This window comes from Notothenia coriiceps, unplaced genomic scaffold, assembly GCF_000735185.1.
Source record: "Notothenia coriiceps isolate Sejong01 unplaced genomic scaffold, NC01 NC01_scaffold00037250, whole genome shotgun sequence".
NCBI classification, from domain to species: Eukaryota; Metazoa; Chordata; class Actinopteri; order Perciformes; family Nototheniidae; genus Notothenia; species Notothenia coriiceps.
In genome coordinates, this window is record NW_011369951.1 from 11,744,871 (window position 1) to 11,765,529 (window position 20,659).

At 41.7% G+C, this 20,659-nt stretch overlaps 1 protein-coding gene across 1 annotated transcript in view; it reads left to right on the top strand.

Moving 5' to 3' along the window:
* The first annotated feature begins 1,613 nt into the window (after positions 1 to 1,613).
* Positions 1,614 to 20,659, top strand: part of LOC104967308 (uncharacterized) — a 30,788-nt gene continuing 11,742 nt past the window's right edge. The window contains exons 1-15 of the mRNA XM_010796719.1: positions 1,614 to 1,783; positions 9,522 to 9,719; positions 9,870 to 12,063; positions 12,734 to 12,934; positions 13,245 to 13,365; positions 13,528 to 13,621; positions 13,960 to 14,046; positions 14,764 to 14,880; positions 14,970 to 15,068; positions 16,989 to 17,140; positions 17,265 to 17,403; positions 17,570 to 17,692; positions 17,783 to 17,980; positions 18,612 to 19,303; positions 19,705 to 20,151. Of these exons, the coding sequence (XP_010795021.1) occupies positions 1,781 to 1,783; positions 9,522 to 9,719; positions 9,870 to 12,063; positions 12,734 to 12,934; positions 13,245 to 13,365; positions 13,528 to 13,621; positions 13,960 to 14,046; positions 14,764 to 14,880; positions 14,970 to 15,068; positions 16,989 to 17,140; positions 17,265 to 17,403; positions 17,570 to 17,692; positions 17,783 to 17,980; positions 18,612 to 19,303; positions 19,705 to 20,151 (4,865 nt within the window). The 5' untranslated portion in view covers positions 1,614 to 1,780. The remainder of the gene's footprint in view (positions 1,784 to 9,521; positions 9,720 to 9,869; positions 12,064 to 12,733; positions 12,935 to 13,244; positions 13,366 to 13,527; positions 13,622 to 13,959; positions 14,047 to 14,763; positions 14,881 to 14,969; positions 15,069 to 16,988; positions 17,141 to 17,264; positions 17,404 to 17,569; positions 17,693 to 17,782; positions 17,981 to 18,611; positions 19,304 to 19,704; positions 20,152 to 20,659) is intronic.

Here is a 20,659-nt window from a genome sequence, read left to right on the forward strand (position 1 = left end):
GTTACTAGTACATACTATATACGTAAGTAAGTACGTACTGTCACACACACACACACACACACACACACACACACACACACACACACACACACACACACACACACACACAGTATACAGTATGACGACACAAACAACATCAACATGTTGTCCTGAGGGTTGTTCTCAACAGCAGAAGTCAAAGCACTCGGCACGCTACCATATACATCCAGATACATCATGATGAACAAGTTGTTCAGTTTCTGGGTAAGAAACAGCTGATATTTCCTTCTACTCTTAATAGTGCATCACATCAGCCATTACATGCACACAAATAGGGCTGAAATCTGACCATATCATACCCTGGAATGAAATGCAGTCAAAAAAGTTCGTAAAACTAAAGTGCCAAACATTATCTATTGTCAGAATATCAAAAAACAACTTTTGGTGGATATGTTTTATTTTCGTATAGGAAAGTATTTATTGGTAGCAAGCATATGGAAAGACTCATTCACTTAAAATAACTGAATGATTTTAACTTACGGTCATGAATAAATATGATAGATATTACATAATATATAATAACATAAGCCAACATTCTCAAATACATGAACGCTCACTGTCAGTTTATCCTTCTGCTGCTGCTTTTCTCCGCTTTGACATGACCAGGTAAAACATATGGATACATATATTTAGCTACTTTTCAGAGCAGCTTCAGTCAGTGTTCAGTTCAATGGCAAGTTTGAAGACCTTTATTTACCTTGTCACGTCTCTACCTATCCTCCTTTGCTTTTCTGTCGCTTCTGTGGTTTCAACTTTCATCGCCAAACTATCCTAAAAAGTATCTCATGTCTTCATAAAATCATGGGATTAGGTAGTAATGCCATTAAACCATTGCTCCATGTCTCTCCCTGCTGTTTTGTGTTGTGCCATCGTCCATAAACATATTTTCTCTTCACAGTTGTGTCTTTCTCCCATTATCAGATCCCATCTCTCAGTTTGTCCTTACGATGGTCTTGTGACAGTGGTGGATGGTGGCTTTGCTGCCACATGAGCCTATAAAACAATGTATACATGTGCCAGTGTAGCCGTCTTGTTACAGTAACGCTCGAGGGGGTGACTGATTCCCTCCTGATCTTAAAGTCTGCACAAAATAGTGAAATAGAAAGAGACCATCTTTTTGTCTCCAGGTGAGTGTTTATAATGTAAATTCTCACATTGTGGGTAACACATACACCAACACACACACACACAAACACACAAGTATCATGTTCCCGTTGGCATTATACGCTAATTATGACTGTGTTATTGCCCTGTGTGTGTATAATGTAAGCAGATGCCAGTGAGAATAACCTTAGAATTTGCACTTGCATGTTCTTGGATTTACTGTGAGCCTTGCTTCTCTCTCTCCTCTCTCCCTCTCTCCTCTCTCCCTTTCCTCTCTCCTCATGTTTGGTCATGCTGCCCCTCTCAGACAAACATAGCGCCAGACACTTGAGGTTCTGCGAGAGAAAGCAAACACAGAGAAGCATAGAGAGCTCAGTAACTCAGAGTCTGACAGAGAGAGAGGAAAACAAATGAACGACTAAGTGCGGCTCAGCTGAGGACCTGACCAAGGCTCTTCCCACTGGCTTAAGGTTGTCCTCACTCACTCGAGTGTCGGTGCAGAATGGATTTCATTTTGGTGGAGCAGCCGGAGACCAGGAGCAGCAGCTTTGTAGAATACTATCCCTCCTTTTGGATTATTTCAGACACCGCTGCTGTTGAATGGGAATGACAGCATGCAGAAAGGAAGGAAAGGAAGATGGTAATATGACAATCTGCTCTGTTTGAGATGTTTCTCACTTTCATCCTATTCTGTCTTTTTCCTAGACCCACCCTCGAATCATATTTTAACTTTAAATTCACCTCAAAGATATGTTTTTTTACTAGCATTACGTCTGGAGGGGAGTTTTAGCTTCATAATCCGTGGTTTCCCTGTAATATACCTCTGAGATGACAGAGGAGGGTGATGTGCTTTATGTTACTCCAACTTTAGAAGGTGACTTACATAACATCTTTAGCACTGACACAACAAGTTAATTAATGGATTGGTCTAGCAACTTAAAAACTATTTTGACAAATCATTAATTGTTTGACATTCATCAAACCAACATTCTTAAAAGCTGATTGAAAGTCTGCCACCTTTATCCTTTTTATATTGTTTGTACATCGGAATATCTTTGGGGTTTGACAACTATAAGAATCTTGAAAATGTTTCCCATATTTTCTGAAATTGTACTAATAAATGGTTTATTAATCAAATGATGTAATTGATATACATAATGATAAGCATGACTGGCAGCCCTGAACATCTTATGACTTCAATGGTTCATGTTCAATTTCCTTGTAACATGCAACAGTAACAATTCTGCCTCCTGTTCTAGCTGTCATTTATTTATTACGTTGTGACAAGTAGTCTTTTATGTTGAAACATGCATGTACTCTGTGTACAAGTACAGCATAGCTCTCATAGCTGGCTACTGCTCTCTGCTCGAGTGTTTTGACACAAGGTGAGGGTCTCAGGTTACAGAGCATTAGGGCAGATTTCACAAACCAGCCACTGTATCTGCCTCCTTCCTGGACCCCTTTACTGGCATGTGAGTCACACAGGAGGGGCAGCCATACAGCATCAGGGAGGGGATGCCTGAAGTCAGAGCTTTTGTCGGATGTAAGGATTTGGAAAATGCAACACTTTCTTTAATTCTAAACCTGTTGAGAAACTGCGTATCCTGCTGATGGTGAATGGATGCGTGCTCACACCTCGGCTGCAGAGTGGGTGTGCCCCGTTTATACCCATTTATAGATTTAGTTTGGCTTACTTTGACTGGGAGGATGTTAAGGAGCTGCATTTTAAAATGCCCGCCCAGCTCTCCTGTAGGTTTGATTTGGCAGGACACTATGTGTGTGTGTACTGCTGTGATTTTCCCGCCCTGTTTCCCTGCATATTTGCCATGTTGTTGAAACCAGTCCATTAACCTGAGTATTCCTGTTTAGGAGTGACCTCAATGTTTGGGTATTTGTTCCTGTGCTGACCAGCTCACACAGAGCATCCCTTCTCTCTCAGCAGAAAGACATCTTGTCCCTTTCCCGGTGATTCAATGGAAATACACTACAGTACGTTTAACACCTCCCTTTTACATGGTTTATACTGGCTAGGAACGTGGCTTAATCCTTGTTCAGAGTACACAGCAACATGGTTGATAATACATGAATAAATGTCTTGTTTTGTTTGAGCAAATCATGTTTACAATAATATTACAAAGAAAAAACAGAAACTTGTGTCACTTTAAGGAATGATTTCACTCTTTCTGTATGAGAAATCATGGCTGAGTAGTTCATCTGTGTTTCCACCTGTTTGATCTCAGTGATCGTTTCTGGTTGTTTGTTATGAAATCTGCCGGTGTGACTTACATTAAGCAGCTGTGAGCTAATTACAGATGAGATGAGTGTGTCAGTGAAAGCTAAGCCACACTTTGGTGTAATAACACGCCTTGCACACACACAGCGCAGACACGTCACCTCACTCACGATGAGTTTAAATACGCGCTTAAAGTCATGGCTTTTTCATAATTCCCTGACGTGTTTTTAATGACTTAAACACAGGCCTCGCTGCTTCCTGACTGCTACTTTACAGCCACCTTCAAACCGTCCTGCTGATCAAGGCCTTCATGATTAGTGTTTGCCTTCCGCGCGCTCCGGTTTGCTGATCCCTGTGAAGCTACTAAATATACCGTCTGGCCGGCTGGTGCCTCCGTGGTCATGTACAGAAGCTCTGCTCAGGCTGTGTTTATGTCCGACCTCAGTGTGATCTGGTCTGTGCTCCGGTGTCAACCGGTGTGATGAGGTGGTGAGCCACCACACATGCCACTCAGAAAGAAAAAAAAACAGATACAGAGTAAAAAAAAAACATCATGTGACTTTTTGAACGATTTTTGTCTAAAGACTCAGCGATAAGGCTAAAAGGAACAACATGGTATCTAATAGGTGCATCAATCTAACCCAAAATAAAATGCCCCTTGACAAAAATGGCCTTTATCTTCCCATGCTGAAGATTTGCCAGTTATAAATAGCACAGAGTAATACATTATTTACAAATGTTCAAAAGAGATAACAAATATGTTCTTTGGCAACTTCAAAAGGCCGGATATTGTATTCACTTTCATCTCAAATCTATATTTTGGCCGTTTCCAAAGGCAGCAACAATGTGGGGAACTGATTTAAACAGCCAAATAATTGATTCCATTTTAAGTGCAATGATTAAAGGACACTGATTGAATCTTATTGATTCTTATTTCTAATGTCAAATTGCCATTAAACACTTCTACTTGCCATTAAACACTTCTACGATTTTTAGTTTTGCTGTAGTTTAGTAGTTAACATAATAGTTATTGATAATACATAAGTACATTTTAAATGCTTCATAATAGTGAACATTTTCTTCTCTCATCACCAATACACTTTGCTCAAATCCATCTTTTGTTGTTGGCCATGCACCTACTTGTGTTCAGTGGCTTCTTATTAATGAAGTGATGGTTGAGCGTAAAATACAGCCATATCAAACACCTGCAGCAGAGATTTGGGATTGTAATTTGATTTAAAATGGTGAGGTGGAAAGCTTGCTGAAGTTGTAGTCTTTTTCAACCGAGGTCGGATACAGCAGAGTGCTCCTGGAGTCGATTTAGCTGATTGGCCAAAATGCAAACCCTCAATCTCCCCGACCTTGACTCCTCGCTTACTCAGCATCGGCAGTATTTAAGAATGTTCCCGTCACATTTAGGACTCACACTTCCTCTGATCTTTCCTGACAGCAGGAGAATGGATAGGTAACTTGTTTAGGAAACAGAATGAATTTATAAGTCTGCCTCTGTATACTCAGATGTCCTCTCCAAAGATATAGCAAATCTTGTGTGAAGTGTTAAGAGCCGATAAATCCCCATGTTGAAATGAAACAGCACTCAAGGTGTGAAAGAAAAGCTGCCAACAATGCTTTATGTTCACTGCCAGTGTGATCAGTCATCTTACACAAACACATCACTGTTATATTCATCCAAAGACGTGTAACATTAACATGTGTGTTTGCCTTGACTTGACACATGGGTCCCACCTGCTGATTGACATTATTTGTAGAAGCTGCATCATATGGGTATAAATGGCAATTTTCTTGGCGATTTTTTCAATCTGACTTCATATTGACAATTTTAACAACAGAGGGTGCTACATAACACACTCTCAGGAAAAGAAAAGTCACGGACTGGGAGACTTTAATATGTTATTGAAAAAAAGTTACATACAATCAAAAAACAGCTGCGGGTAAAATTGACCCGTTGGCGGTTCTAGTGTTAAATAAACTAGAAAGTGCTCAGGACACTCATACTTTTGTTTAGGTGATTTAAATGGTGGGTGACATTGACACAGTCATCTGTCCATTCTGTCTGTTTCCCGTTTAAAACTAATTTGAACTAAATAAATTGTCGTTTTAACTGAAAACAAGACCATGCCTGAAACTCAAGTTTGGTAGGCAGATGTAGTTCCATTAGGTTTCCATAACTTGTGATATTAAATTGTGATAAAGTCCTTCCTGTACGTTAACCATGTCTGTCCTTCAACTGTTCTTTGTGTGGGCAGCAGGAAAACCATTTTTGATAGTGTAATCCAGTGGGGAATCTGTATAGAAAAGATGAAAAACCGCAGACATAAACACAGGAAATGGATTCTTTCCCTGCTTATTTAGAGGCAGTATCAGAGTCTGTGGAGGCCGATTCACATCACTTGTGCTTATTGTACTTTGCATATTTCTCAGGCATTTTGTATACATGATGCTACACAGACTGAATATTTGTGATGCTTCTCTATTGAAACGCGGGGGTTGGGGTACAGCGGTTGTATAAATAATAATAAGTAAAGACAACCTTTATGTTATATTGATCTAAGTGTGTGAAAGGATTTTGATATTAAGTTTATATTTTATAATAACAATATTAATGATTTCCTCTGTTTTCTTATGATTGAAATTAGTTAATGAATTTGGAATACATGTCACCACCTCTCCCTCTCCCACCATTTCCTGTCCTTCTCTATATCATCAAATTTAAAAAGGGAAAATACCCCCAAAAACCTATTAAATATAAAATGTCACTGTTAAATCAGTGGAGAAATGTCCTAAAGGAATGGATGAAGTCACCATGCTCTCCTTCTATCATTGTTAAATATGTATTTCTTGTCAAGGCTGCTTGACACCAGGAATGTGTTAAGACTATTTCTGTTTCATAATGTTACTGGACAGAGACATTCAAACTGTCCTCAGCTCCAGCTATGGGACATCTTATCCACAGTAACGTGAGTCGTCATTTATTTCAGTAGCTGAGCGATCTGGGTGTTTATATTGAGCCGTGTGAATCTGCAGCAACAGTGTGCTGGCCCGGGCATGTCCATGCAGTCCTCTCATACACCACATACTGCAGACTGACAAACAGACACACACATCAGTAAAACACACTCAGCACGGCTGCTAAATGTTTTCTTTATTCAAATTCTCCAAGCTGACTCATATTACCAGTGTTATCACGTGTTATCACGCTCCAAGTAAAATGTCACTTGTTTTGTAAGCGCTCAAAGCATTTGCATGTCCTATCACTTTAGCCAGGAGACCCAACCCGTCACCACCGTTTAGTTTTCTTCTTTAGTTCCGATTCATTTTAAATTCCAGCCACCCAGAATCCCAGACCTCCTTCACAGACAACAGAGAAGAAACACTGAGATTATAAAAAATGTGATGAAGCAGGCGTTCATTTTATCTAGGACGGGCAAGCGTTTTGATTTAATTTAACTTTATGAGCTGTGAACTGAATGTGCTTTACAGTACACATCGTGCTTCTGGGTCTGCCACCATCCTCCTCCTCCTCCTCCTCCTCCTCCTCCTCCTCCTTCCTCTGTTATCTTGATGACCATCACTATGTCCTGTCCCAGCGGGTTGTGGCGGGCTGACCAGAAAGCTGTGAGTCACAGTCTTTATTTCTGTAGCTGTAGGGGTTGAGGATTGGCTGAGAGTCCAGCATTTCAGATCATAATGTGAGGCTATAAGGCAGAGAGAGTGGATGGCTGTTGTTGTGAGGGGGGAAAGCAGATAAGAAACCGAAGGACCAAAGCGCTTTATCGTTTTCTTTTTAAAGGTGCGAAGAAGGACATGCACAACAGATAGCAGAGCTGGAGGGTTACAGAGCAGTGTTAGTCTGAGGGGACATACTTCATCACACCCTAACACACATTTCTCTGCAGTGAGGGAAAAAGATGATCTAAATTAAAGTACTAATACCTGAAATACTTGAATTTTAACTTAACGTCTGAATTTAATTTCTTATTTATTTAAAGAAATTAGTATGTATAATCAAGAAATGTACTTTAAGTTAAAATGTACTCCTTTTGCAGCTAAATGGGCCACATCTTTAGTTGTTACATTTTTATATCATATTATTACATTAGTATTATTACTGATGCAGTGAAAAGCACAATTAACTTGCTACAAAAGTTCTAATTTATTCATTTTTTATACTGTTACGTAATTTACTGTTTGACAGTTTGCATTAAATTGTATGTATTCATTTCAGGTTTTAAAACATTTAACCGCAAAGTAACTACTTTTCACTACTACTTATCTGTTTCATCTTAATACATCCATATCTGCTTTTCTTCTCCACCACAGTGGGAAGCCATATTTTCAGTGGAATGATTTTAACTAAAATATATGAAACAGTTTAACTATGTTCATTAAAAGCAAATTAACTGGTTCATTCTACTCTGGACAGGAAGGTTTTTAAACTAGGACGCGTTTCCTGGCTCCTACGCTGACATGATGCAATCTCATACAGTAAATGACACTGGACACAGCCCTGGGGAAAAAGGGCAGCAACATTCCTGCTCTGCGTGGACATTCACACACAACCCTTCCTGTTGCCATATATCTCCTGAGAGCCTCAGATATGCGTGTATATACATTAACCCCCGAGGTCCTCTGCTGTGGCCTTTGACTGGTTCTAAATAAAGCAGGACCTAAAAGTAGGTAGCGGGCCATGAGTTCAGGTCAAAGGGAATGTGAAACCAAAGACCAGGAGGGAGCTAGCCTCAGAGCAACACACTGTGTTTACGTGGATGTTTTCTGTCAGGCAGGCTGACTATATTTTTAATGATGAGCACAGAGTGTTTGTGTTTGTGTAGCTATTCTCTCAGCAGGCTGAGGACAGATGTGTGTAATTTACTGTGAGACGCAAGGGAGATGATTGTGACTGACTCCTGGTTTCCTGTTGTGGAGCAGTACTGTCCATTACACAGTAATATGTATCTGTTTTAAAAATAGGTTTAAAATCCAGATTCAGGGAATCTAAAAAAGAAAGTTTCTGGGAAACTTAAAAAGGTCTCGGGGAGGCTTTAATAGACAGGGTTATTCATTTATTTTATACCCGTGTTATTCATGTTTTATCTTTATTTTATTATCTTGCTTTTTAATGACTGTTTTTAAATATGATTTTATAATGTTTTTCTGCTGCACTATTTCTTCATTCTCTTAATGTCTTTTATTTTTGTAAAGCACTTTGAATTGCCTTGTGTTGAAATGTGCTATATAAATAAACGTGCCTTGCCATACAGGAAATTCAAGTACTGTAAATGCCTTTTGCAGACTTCTGTAGTTCACATCAATGATGAAAATCCTCATTTTAATAAGGCATCAAATCCGTTTTTTCATCAATTCTAAAATGTAATGATTGAAGCCATCCTCTGAATCATGTAATTGTTAATAAAATATTGTTAAGGAAATTCAAATGGGCAATTTCACCTATTTTCTTAATATAATCAATGGAATTGAATACTCAATTCAATTAAATCATTAATCTGATCATCTAGTTTCATGTGTAGCAGGAACCCAGAATTGATAAATGAATAAAAAAGGCAATTACATTTTCAAACTCACTATCAGAGTGAATCCTCACTTGTTTTAATTCAGAACGAAGGGTTGAGTTCTTGAACAATGTTTGGCAGGATGACAGAGTTTATGTTTGCTCATATATTTATCTTCAATCTGTACTGCATTTTATACTACCAATGTAATCCTTATTATTATTATTGCACTATTTTTATTCTTCATTATTTAATTACTTACATGTAATCACTATTTGCATTACCTTCATTAATGCCATCTATTACCTCGGAGTGCCATTCCTGTGTTCATCAGTGTTTGCATGTTTAGTGGAACTTACTGAATGCCTACATTTCCATTGGGATAAATAAAGTATCAATCTATTTAGAATAAAGCAACTTTTTCCAGCATACAGTATGGCCGTTACATCCTGAGTCACTGGTGGGAAGTTCAGAGTGATGCACATCTACAGTATACAGCACCCACAGATCATAGCCTGGTTTACAGTAAATGATGCAGTGGGGATCATCAAGGACCCAGTAGGATGTCGAGCAGAGCTTTTATTGAGCCCTTGTTTCCTCTCTTGTGTTTTCAGAACCCTAATTCTCTGGAAAGCTCGATCCAGAACCTGCTGTCGGTGCTGTACCCTCCCTTCGAGGCTACCGCCCCCACTCTCCTCAGCCAGCTCTTCCAAGTCATAGATAGCCGTTATCGGGGGGATGCCCTGCGGTGCCTGCTGGACTTTCTGGTGCCAGCCAAACACATCTTAGACAGCGTGCAACAGGCTGCATGTGTAAGTCACTGTTTATAATACACTTATGAATAAAGACACTTACATTCCCTATGTTGATATGAAACAAAGCTGCCCAAAGATCTTCTAGCTGGGCTTTCATAAGAAAAATAAGCTTATACTTTCTGAATCTGAGTATTTTCTCTCCTTTAGGCTCAGTACTCTGATGTTCTATTCCTGTGTGAGGGCTGGCCTCTGTGTTTGCGTGACCAAGTTGTCGTCCACCTTGCTCCCATCAACCCGCTGATACTTCAGCCCGGCGACTTCTACCTCCAGGTGGCCCCTTTCTGTGACCAATCAGCTCGCATCGTAGTCTGCAGCCTCCTGGAAGAGGAGGGGCTTCAGGTGGAAGTAGTAGAGGAGAATCCCATCCCTGAGACTTCCTATTCTTGTATATTCAGCTCTGACTGGTTGGAAGAGATCAACCAAGGCCGCCATGGAACGCCTCTCAGCCGCTGCCTGCTAACCACCGAGCAGGGCGTGTTGAGGTTACCATGGGGACGGGTTGCTGTGCCTGATTTTGTGGACGTGCCGCTGTGTGCTGGGAGTAGCATGGCCTCTGCTCCTCCTTCATATCCTCCTTTACCTCCGATTCCTCCACCTCTTCCTAATTTTTCTGAGAGCTCTTCTTCAAATTCTTTATTTCCTCTTCCTCCTTCAAAAGAATCGGCACCAAAACAGTATCCTGTTAGCATTCATAATTCAAATGTATCATCTTCTTCTCATCCGTCTGCCTTCTCCGTGGAGACCAGAATATGTCCAGTGAGGCACGGCATTGCTGTGTCACTCCGCCTGGTGGATACTAGCGCTGCGTCTTCCTCGCGGCCGGTCAAAGTTAAAGAACCTGAAGCTGAGCCTAAGCCTGTGGGCTGGGTGTCCCCTAATACTTGGGACAGCTGCTCCACTGGGGCAGGTCCAAAAACAAGCACTGCTCCATGTGCAGGCACTTCTGCAAGGGAAGATACAACTAGATGCAAAGGTGAAGAAAAGGCTGGAATTGTTTCTGAAAATATAGGTCTGCAAAAACCTAAAGATATAAGCAGAAGAGGCCCAGTTGTGGAGGAAGGGGAATATATTGATATACTTCAGGCAACTATGCTTTTTAGTAGAGCTAAGTCAGCAACTAAAGAACGGCAGAAATTAGAAGTGCAAATGCAACCACACACACAAATTGAACCACAAATGCAAAGGCTTCCACACAGGCCACCTCATCCACAAATGGAGTCGCACAGGCAAACACAGAGTCATCCACCTCAAGCCCAGTCACAAGCTCAGGTGCAGTTTCTCACAAAGCCACAAACTCAAAGTCATGTTAGACCAGAGGCGGCTGCATCATTTAGGCCCATCGTGTCTGAAAAACCACCTCCGTACCATTCCCAATCCCATCAGCCTCACCCTGACTCCCTGGAGGTTTCTCAGTGTGTCCGCTTCTCAGAGAAACCATGTACCCCGTGCCAGAGGAGAAGACAAGGCGGAAAGGCCTCCAGGGCTCCGGAGCTGATGTGTCGATACAGGGACTCCTACCAGGCTGCTATAAACAACCCTGTCAACTTTAAACAGGAGAAGGGGCACATGTTGGCAATGGTAGAGGAGGATGGTTTCTCTAAGTGTGATGAAAGACTACCAGAGACAGAGGATCCGCGGTGTTATGTTCAAGGAATGTGGATTAACCCTGCTACGCAACAGCAGCCTCCTTCCTCGGTCTGTGAGGAGTCGGGAGAAAAAAACTCTGTTCCATATTGGAAAACAGGAGATACAAAAAATGCCCCCTGTATGGATTACAGGGGAACACATGCTTTAAAATGTGGTGGGCAATCAGAAGCAACACCTGAAAGGACCACTCAGCCATTTAGGGAACCCAGGGATGCACACTCTGCCAAAACTTATGGCAATTTACACAATGTAAACGGGACACATTTAGCGGCAGGAACGAGGACAAACACTAATAGAGCTTTGTCTAGTTCAAACAATCAGTCAGATGTCCTCTCTGTTAAACACGGCGGATTACCGTTTACTTCCTCTGAAATCTCAGCGGTGAACCTCAAGCCTCGTGAAAGGCTACAAAGCAGAACCATTTCCACGGGAGTGAGTGCTAACTTTCCTCTTTCAGCGTCGCAGAACAGACCGGAGTCCATGTCTGATGGCAGATGTTCCTCCCTGTCCACAGCTGTGGTGGACACCTCTGAGAAGTGTTCGCTGGTCCTTGTTGAAGGTCAAAATGTTCGGAGAAAAGACAACTCCGGCTCCTGTGGAAAGATTCCCCAGCTGCATGTGGTGAAATGTAAAAACAGCACAGCCTTTGGACTGGTTTCACCCAAGATCAACCGGAGGAATATGGCAGCTCCAGGTACTAATGTCATCTTCTTCTTTTAACTTATTCTACTCTGGTCAGACCTTTAGCAGGAGTTTGTGCATTTCATAATTGCATAGAACTTACATAAAGGTGCTTCTAATAAGCGTTTAGTAGCATTACAAACACTCATTCACACACTTGTTACATTTAAATAATTTAAAATAACTTGTTACCAATTTATAGATTGCTTTATATTGTTAAAAAAAGACCTAGAAGTTGCTTATAATTATTTTCTAATAGCAATACAGATACATTTATTGACTATCGTACCTTACTTTTACAAACCTTTTTGTTGCTATCTTAAGATAAATCATTTTATTTTTTGTAGCTAACTATGCACTTACTAACAGTGAATTATGCTATTTACAGCTACCAGTTATAAATTGAAATACGCTTTATGCTTTAAATCCATTAAAAACAAAAATCTAATACGGATTTTGTCATTGTTCTTAAACAGTATATAAATGTTTTAAAAGTGACTTGTAAGTGCTTATAAATGTCTTATAATCTAACAAAAAACATGTTTATGATGCTCTTAGTACTTATGTGGTCTTATTAGAACATAATGATGGTAATAAGCATCTTGTAGGGGCATTTTTACCTATTAACTAACACGTTGTTGTGTAGCGGATTAGAACCAGTCAAATGTGTCCACTCTCCACAGAAGCTGCTCAGCCTGGCAGTACGTTCAGCAGCAGGGATGGCAACATGACGGAGAAGCCACCACAGACAGATCCAATTCAAGCAGCAGAGACACAGAAGATGTCCCAGCCCACCTCCACCCGTCCCAGACCGGACCACCTCCCCCTGGGGTCCCCGGACCCCAGAGCCCACCCCCTCTACTTAGGAGTGGCAGCTCTCACCGGTGAGTTAGTTTGAGACGCAGCAAATAACCAGGATGATCAAATGAATCAATATACATTGTTATTTGCTCTGCATTAACAGAACACATGTACAAATGAGAACAAATTAAATAATTGTATTTAATTAAATACAAAGAAGCCTCCCTCCTTGGTAATCCTCCTCAAGTGTCAACATGAGCAAAACTGGGATTCATTCATAACAAAGTGGATGCTTTATTCTCTCTATTCTCTCTTTTAGAGGTCAATAAATGACTGTTCATTCTCCCAGAGAACAGCATGTTCCCTGATCTTTCCTCTCTCTCACCCCTACAGGCGGCAGAGACAGGACAGGCCGGGCAATCGTGGAGCTGTACGGGCATCACCAGGGATGGAGATCAGCTGTCACCAGCCAGGAGCTCTTCCAGATGCTGCTCTACTTCCGCACCATCACCAGGTCACATCTATATGCCAGTAAAACCATGAAGACATTAATCAACCAGGCTTTAACAAACCCTGTGTATTTAAAGTCAATCTACAAAGAAGTTTTAGCATTGTTGTGGTCATGTCTGTTTTATTGTGGTTGTGTATTTATTGGCTATTTATTTTCTGGATCCAGGAGAGAAATCAGAGAAGCTGGGATGACTCTTATTTTTGATTCGAGGAAGATAAATCCTCAGCCGCAGCTCTACAAGGCCTTGATGACGCTTCAGGTAATGAGCAGAGAAACAGCTGACTTCAGCAAGTTATTTGTAAAATGTCAATGCTGAAAAATGCAGCAGCTCCTGAGCATCAACATACTCCAGATTGTTGAATATATCTGTCTAATGTAACAAAGATTGTTTTGCAATTAATGGTGTAATATATTGTCTAACAAATAAAACGTTTTTTTTTCATTACATTTTGTTTATAAGATTGAAAAAGAAAATAATTTCGATTACTTGCATTATGTTTATGGCCTTTCAAGTGTCCTATGATTTATTTTTAACAGGGTGTACCTGGAGGATGCATGAGTGTAGTTGAATAGATTTATAGTGATAAACTGTTTCAGGAGCTGACTCTGCACGCAGTAAACAGTTTCGTGCTGCTGGTGGACAAGGACAGAAATCTTCAGCCAGAGCAGTGTCCTGGCATCCAGGTCAGCTTTCTCCCACTTTCTCTAACTCTTGTTATTTTCATATTCATTTGGGTAGCTATAAGATTTGATTAAAGGTTGCTTTCAGCCATGCTACCAGCGTCGCTATAGGGATGAAAAATGTTTTAATTAGTTGGATAATCACTTTGAGTAGAATATCTTGATAAAAGTTGGATTACCATGAAAATGTGACTTTTACTGTCTCCAGAGGATACATCCTAATGATGTCTTAAATCCATTCTCACTAATCCAGAAAAATATTTGAACAGCATTTGACAATCAACATTTGTGAGCCACAACATGACTTGCATTTACCTTCAGACATGTTTGCTTTGTTTAGGGTTAAATATTAACCGATGGATAATCCAAAACAATCAAATTTGTTGTAAAAATGTGTTGTAAAAAGATGTACAGCAAATGTAGTGCTCATTGTACAAACTGTTTAATATGTACATTGTGAGTTTAACAGTTTCTTGATACATTTTCAGTGGTGGACTTTCACTGGGATTCTGCCATTAATTGGTGTTAATTAATTGTTGACTTTGTGTTTGTTTGGAAAGCATTTTTTTCTGCTCGAGTTGATATGCAACATTGCAGTCATGTTTAGTAAAAAACACAAAGGGGGTTATGTTGCAAACAACGATGCTAGAATTTCTCCGTTGTTTATTCTTTGGAATGAAACATGTAGATGTATTTCTGACACTTGTGTCCTCTAAGCAGACTGAAGTGGTGACTTCGATGAAAGCCCTGTTGAAGCTGGTGGAGGCGAGTCAGCTAAGCTCTCGTCTGGACGGAGCGATGTCTCACAGCCCCTGTGACTGGATAGAGCTGCACCAGGTGAGACATGACAGCACATTACCTGCTGCTCTTCTTTAACGGAGTACTTTCATCATGATTTACTCCTGTCCACATATTTTATTCTCTAGAAACTCTTCCCATTTGTGTCTGATCTTCATGAGGCATCCAGCCTTCTACTGAGAGCCATCAGTAGGTTAGAGGAGCCCCAGAGGACCGACACTGTACAGGTACCTTTCTTTTGACTGCTTACTCATGTAATTTAGGTATTAAAAGTTGTGATTATCTTCAGTTATTTAAAGGTAGGGTAGGTAAGAATGGAGAAACCAGCTTGAGTGCTCTAGAATTTGAAACTACTTAGCCGAAAAAAATCTGCCCCTTCCTTCAGACTTCCTTACACACACGAACGCGCACATGACCAATGAGGGCACGAGATACGTTTGTGCACAGATGGAAGGCTGACAGACAGGTAGGCCATCCAGTTATTTTAGCTGGGTCGGCTCAGATGATTGGTCGTGCTTTTTACAGCGCTACGGCTTCCACAGATGACATTTTTCTAATGTATTTATTTATTGTCAAAGCATTTCATGTATTCATTGCTATCAAGATGTTAAGAGCATTCCATGGAATATAACAAAAAGTGTTTCTGAAATAAATTACATACCCCACCTTTATTTAACTCAGTTTATGTTTTTTTTACAGAAGAGACTTAAAACATAGATCCATTGACATACAAATTCTGGGGGGGGGCGATTGTTTCGTCTCCAATCATATCTTCTATCTGAGATACGAAAAGAGAGGGGTTTTAGGTTGCCATCAGGCTGTTGACGGTCTTATTATACATCCATTAGTTGGTTTTGTGGCACATTTGTAACGCTGTGCCAACTTGAGCGAGCACACAGGGTGGAGAGGTTGAGCGAGGGAGAGAGAGAGACAGAGAGAGAGGTTGAGCGAGGGAGAGAGCGTGTGCATCGGTCTGCTTACGCACAGAGCAGGAGTTTGTGAGATATATAATTGCTTGTCCCTGGCTGACTTGCTAGCTCGTTGGTAACGTAACTGATTTCTTCTAATGTGCCTGCATCTGGCGCTGAGTTGCCATATTCCTTTTGTGAGCTCTTTTTGTTCGTGAACCACTTCCTGATATCCATTGTTGCAGATAAATATAAATGATAATAGCAGAAATAACCTAGCAAGAGTAAACTGACAGGCTGCTGTGCCGCATCTCACTTAAAAAAAAAACACACTTAAAAAAAAAAACTAAAACGACTCAACCCAGCGAGAAACCAGTCTCGCACGCAGACTTTCATTCAGAATTTCCTAGCAAAATTTAAAAAATGATATTAAACTAATCTTTCAACATAGTTTAATCCAAACATAAATATTAGGACAAAGCCCTACAAATAACAACATCCGGTCCGAGCACACACACAGACCCACAGCCAGGCTGCAGGTGTGTGTGTGTGTGTGTGTTCTCCGGCCGAGCTCGGGCCAGGCCTCGCCATGTCCCGCCGCCCCGAAGACCCCACGCAGCAACCAGGAAACAACACCAGCAGCAAGCCAGCTCACACTGTCCGCTCTAGCAGCGAGCCCCGTAATGTCCCGCCAACGTTTAAAAAAGTGAAAGGAGCCGGCCTTTCTGCACGACTGTCGCTCAAATGCGGGACATAGTCTCAATTTGTGGGACACCTGGTCGCATACACGGTGCTGCCCGCGTCCAACGACCACTACACCACTGCTAACGCCATTGTAACACATAATCAATGATGTTCCGCTGTAACGGTGGTGGACTCATCAGAACAGAGTGGGCGAGCTGACCAATCAGAGCACACTGGGCTCACAGGGAGGGGGGGCAGGAGCTCCAACAAGCATTTAGGACAGAGAGTGAATACACATACAATACAGAGATACTGTATGAGAAACCAATGTGAGTTTGGAAAATTGCACAATATAAATCTATTCTAGTAGACCTCAACAATGGAATTATGATTCGTAGAAATGGCCATGACATGGGACCTTTTAAATATCTGGCTTATAGTTATCAATTTGTTAAAAGTTGGAAAAAATTGAAAAAAGAAGAAGCATAAATGTTGATGTGAAGGAATTATTGTATGACTAACTCATTTTAATATAAATGTATTTCTGTCCAACAGTGTGTGCAGCAGTGCATGGTGGACCAGAGGACTCTGATGAGGAATGTACTGGAGGACAGCCGATTGGTCGAACTGCAGAGGGAGGGCGGGGCCGTCCTGGCGAGGTTAAGAAAGGAGAGTGACCTCAAGTACCCCCACTGCGAGGAGCTCAGGTAAACCTCTCACTACTGCATTCACATGTACTGAATGTCTTTGTGAGGGGTGAAATGTTTCTGTTTTCTTACTAAATAGTTGTATTTCTCTCAAGCCTATGGTCTATCTTTCTCCCATGTGCAGTGACGCAGTGGACTCGGTGTCCAGCCTGTACAACTACGTGGAGGAGCAAGCTCACGTCCTCGTGCAGAGGTCCAACATGTCTGTGGAACACCTGGAGTACCTGCTGCAACTCAGAGAGATGGAGGGACACTTCACGCAGGTGTGTTATCCAAGCTCATCAATGAAGTCGTACACATACGCACATATACATTTAAATATGAACTTAAATAGTTTACTGATTAGATTAGGACTTTTTAAAGTAAGTTACACATGTACATGCTCATACTAACAAACACAACATTTTTTTGCCTCTCCCTTCCCTGCAGATGCAACAGTGGTTTACTGTAGAGGGAGAGCGCCACCTGCCCGAGGCTGAGTCAGTCGAGGACTCTGGAGAGCAAATGGAGCAGACCCTCAATAGCTTTACTCGCTTCCTCATTGAAGCTAATGTGAGTCTATGTTTTCTTGTGGCTATTATCGTGTGTTTGGGTGCCTCTGTCCGTCCACCTGTCTGAATCTCTCTCTCCCTCCTCCTGCAGGACCGCAGACACCACGCCATGACGTTAGTGTCAGAGGCAGAGCTCCTCCAGCAGAGTGGGCTCTCCTACCCAGAGACGGAGGAGTTCTGGACTCTAGTCTGCTCCTTCAAGTCAGGCCTGGAGGAGTTCCTGTGCAGAGCAGAGGCCTGCGGCAGGGAGCTGCAGACCATGGTCAACGTGTGTGATTTCTGTGAGCAGGTTGGTGTGAGACATTACAACAGTTATCAGTAAACATTCAAGTATTCAAGCTTCGTATACAGCTAGTGCTTTTACCCCAAATAGTGTTCTGATAATTATTTGCAAATATAACTTTGCACATTAATGCATACAGTATACCGTATACTATTACTATAACCACCACTATACATCCTTGTTGCAGAATGATGCAGGGCCAAAAATAACCAATCACGCATCAATGTAACTGAAAAGGGTTTTCAAATACTTCTCTAAAAACAGTTATTCCTCGTCAAATTTAGTACATTGAAGTATTTTTTAGTCAATACGTTTTTTGTTGAATCATTTGTTGTTGCCTAAACACTCCTTACTCTTTTAGGATGATTTCAAATGAATAATTAAAGGTCATTACTTAGAAATGAAAGCCATTGCAATGCATTTTTTGCTCTTTCACAGAGATGTAATCACTTCCAAGAAAGCAGTTTTTGTATGTGCTGATGATAGTGAAGTGCAATCCTGCTTCTTCTTCACTGACATTTGTTTCAGGTTATAGAATTTATGTCTGTGGAGGGTAATATGATATTAAAGAAGTAGATGAGAGCATGAACATTTCTTATCATGAATAATACAAATAACTTCTCATATCTCGAAATAGGCTAATGCTCTGGCCAGCGAATGCATTGAGTACCTGGACCAGACTCAATCCAGAATCTACCAAAAGCAAAACCGTGACCAGGATACAGCACCTGTCAATCAAGCCAACACTCAGCCAATACAGCGCCGCAACCAAGACCCTCGATCGAGCACTGCATCCCTTTTCCCATCTGATGCATCCCGCCCAACCACCACCAGTGTTATACCGTCAAGCAGTGACACCTCCGTCCTCCAGACCTTCCAAGACAGGTTCCTCCAGTTCAGCCCAGATACATTTCAGGAAGTGAAGGCCCAGGCCAGCGCCCTGAGGGGCTCCAGGGGGATGCAGGTCTGGAACGTAGCCTGGCTGCGATGCCAGGAGGCCAGGCAGCAGCTTCAGGAGAGGATCCAGGAAGTGGATGAGGTTTTCCACCCTGAACCAGACTCTAGCAGCTGGTGTGAAGGTCATTATGTTGATGTGGTGAGCACTACTGTTCAGGCACCGTCGCCTGGGAGCCAGAGTCTGGTGGTACAGTCAACACCCGGACCTGGTCACCCACAGTGGGAGGGCATCGTGTCGGGAGCCGTGGATTTAGGGAAGAGAAGGCCGATCCTGGGCAGCAACAACACAGACCCAACATCTGCAGCCTGCTCTAACATCAAACCTGAAGATCACAGCCAGGGGTCAAAGGTCCCTCCACAGTCCCCTCACAGGTAATATGTTGGTCCATTCACCTCACTTGGGTAGGATTTGGTATTTTTCAACAGGATTCAGAGTTTGGTTGGATTAGTCAACTAATACACTAGTTGACTAATCATACAAATAATTAATCATCAATCAACTATTTTAACAATCTATTAATTGATTAAGTCGTTTTTTATGTGAAAATGGCAGATAATGCTATGTTTTATATCATAATATTTTGGACTGACAAAACACAACATTTAAAGACCTTAACCAGGACTTAGAAAAAAGTGGGATGGTAATGTTTCAACTTTACAGAGCAGAGCAAAACATGAATTGATTGATCTCATCTGTTCCCTCTAAAGTGAAGGTCTGTGATGTTTCCACTGTGTCAAATACTCTGTTAAGGTGCCTTTTCATAATCTAATAGTAGGACGGCAAGGAGAACAGAAAGAGAGACGAGGAGACAGACGAGCAGAGCGAGGAGCGAGAGGGACGCCGCTGCTCTGTCTCAGTCCCACACTGTCGGCTGCCAGTGGTTTCCATGGGGACGAGGTCTTGGATCCAGGTCGGTGAGTCAGGACTCGTGCATCACAGCAGCAGCGACGGCGGGGTCCTCCACTCCTCCAGAGCAGCGGGGGCGCCCCTCCTCGTCCTGCTCACACCACGGCCAGCCGTCCTGTCGGATCCTCCAGGAGGCTCAGAAGTTCCAGCTGTCCCGACACGGCAGCTTCTGCTCCGAGGACTCCTGTATGAGCGACCGGGGGGCAGCGGGGGGGGACGGGACTTTAGGCTGCAAACACTCCAGCCTGCCCATCGGGAGATATGAGGGGGCCTTTGGTTCGGCAAATCCACAGGAGAGTGCCAGCAATGCACTGTAAGTTTACTTCATGTGGGTGAAGTGTGCTTGCATTGCTAATCTAATTAATCTTACTTTGTCTCTGCAAGATATCATTCTGTGAGTTGATTGACATGCCTTTATTTTACTAATGTTGTGAGTCTTAATGACATTTCATGCACTCTTTTCTGCCTCTAAGCCTCCAATGAAGTGCTACAGGTATCGTTTTCTCTGCTTCTCTTCCCTTCTCTTTTTGCACTAGTCAACTTTTTGTTTTTTTCTATCACAGTGCATGGAGTAAGATTAAAAGGACAGCATGTCAATGTATCATCTGCTGAAACGTTAAATGACTTTGTCAATATGCTTTCAATGCACGTTTAAAAAACTACGACTACAAGTACCTAATTCAGATATAACTAAATACCAGAAATCTGAGAATTCAGTATCAATTAGCTGTAAAACCAATCAAGGAGTAACATTGTGAGAAACAATAATGTAAAAAGCATTTGTGAGTGACCTTAGTATTCACAGAACTACCAATATGAGA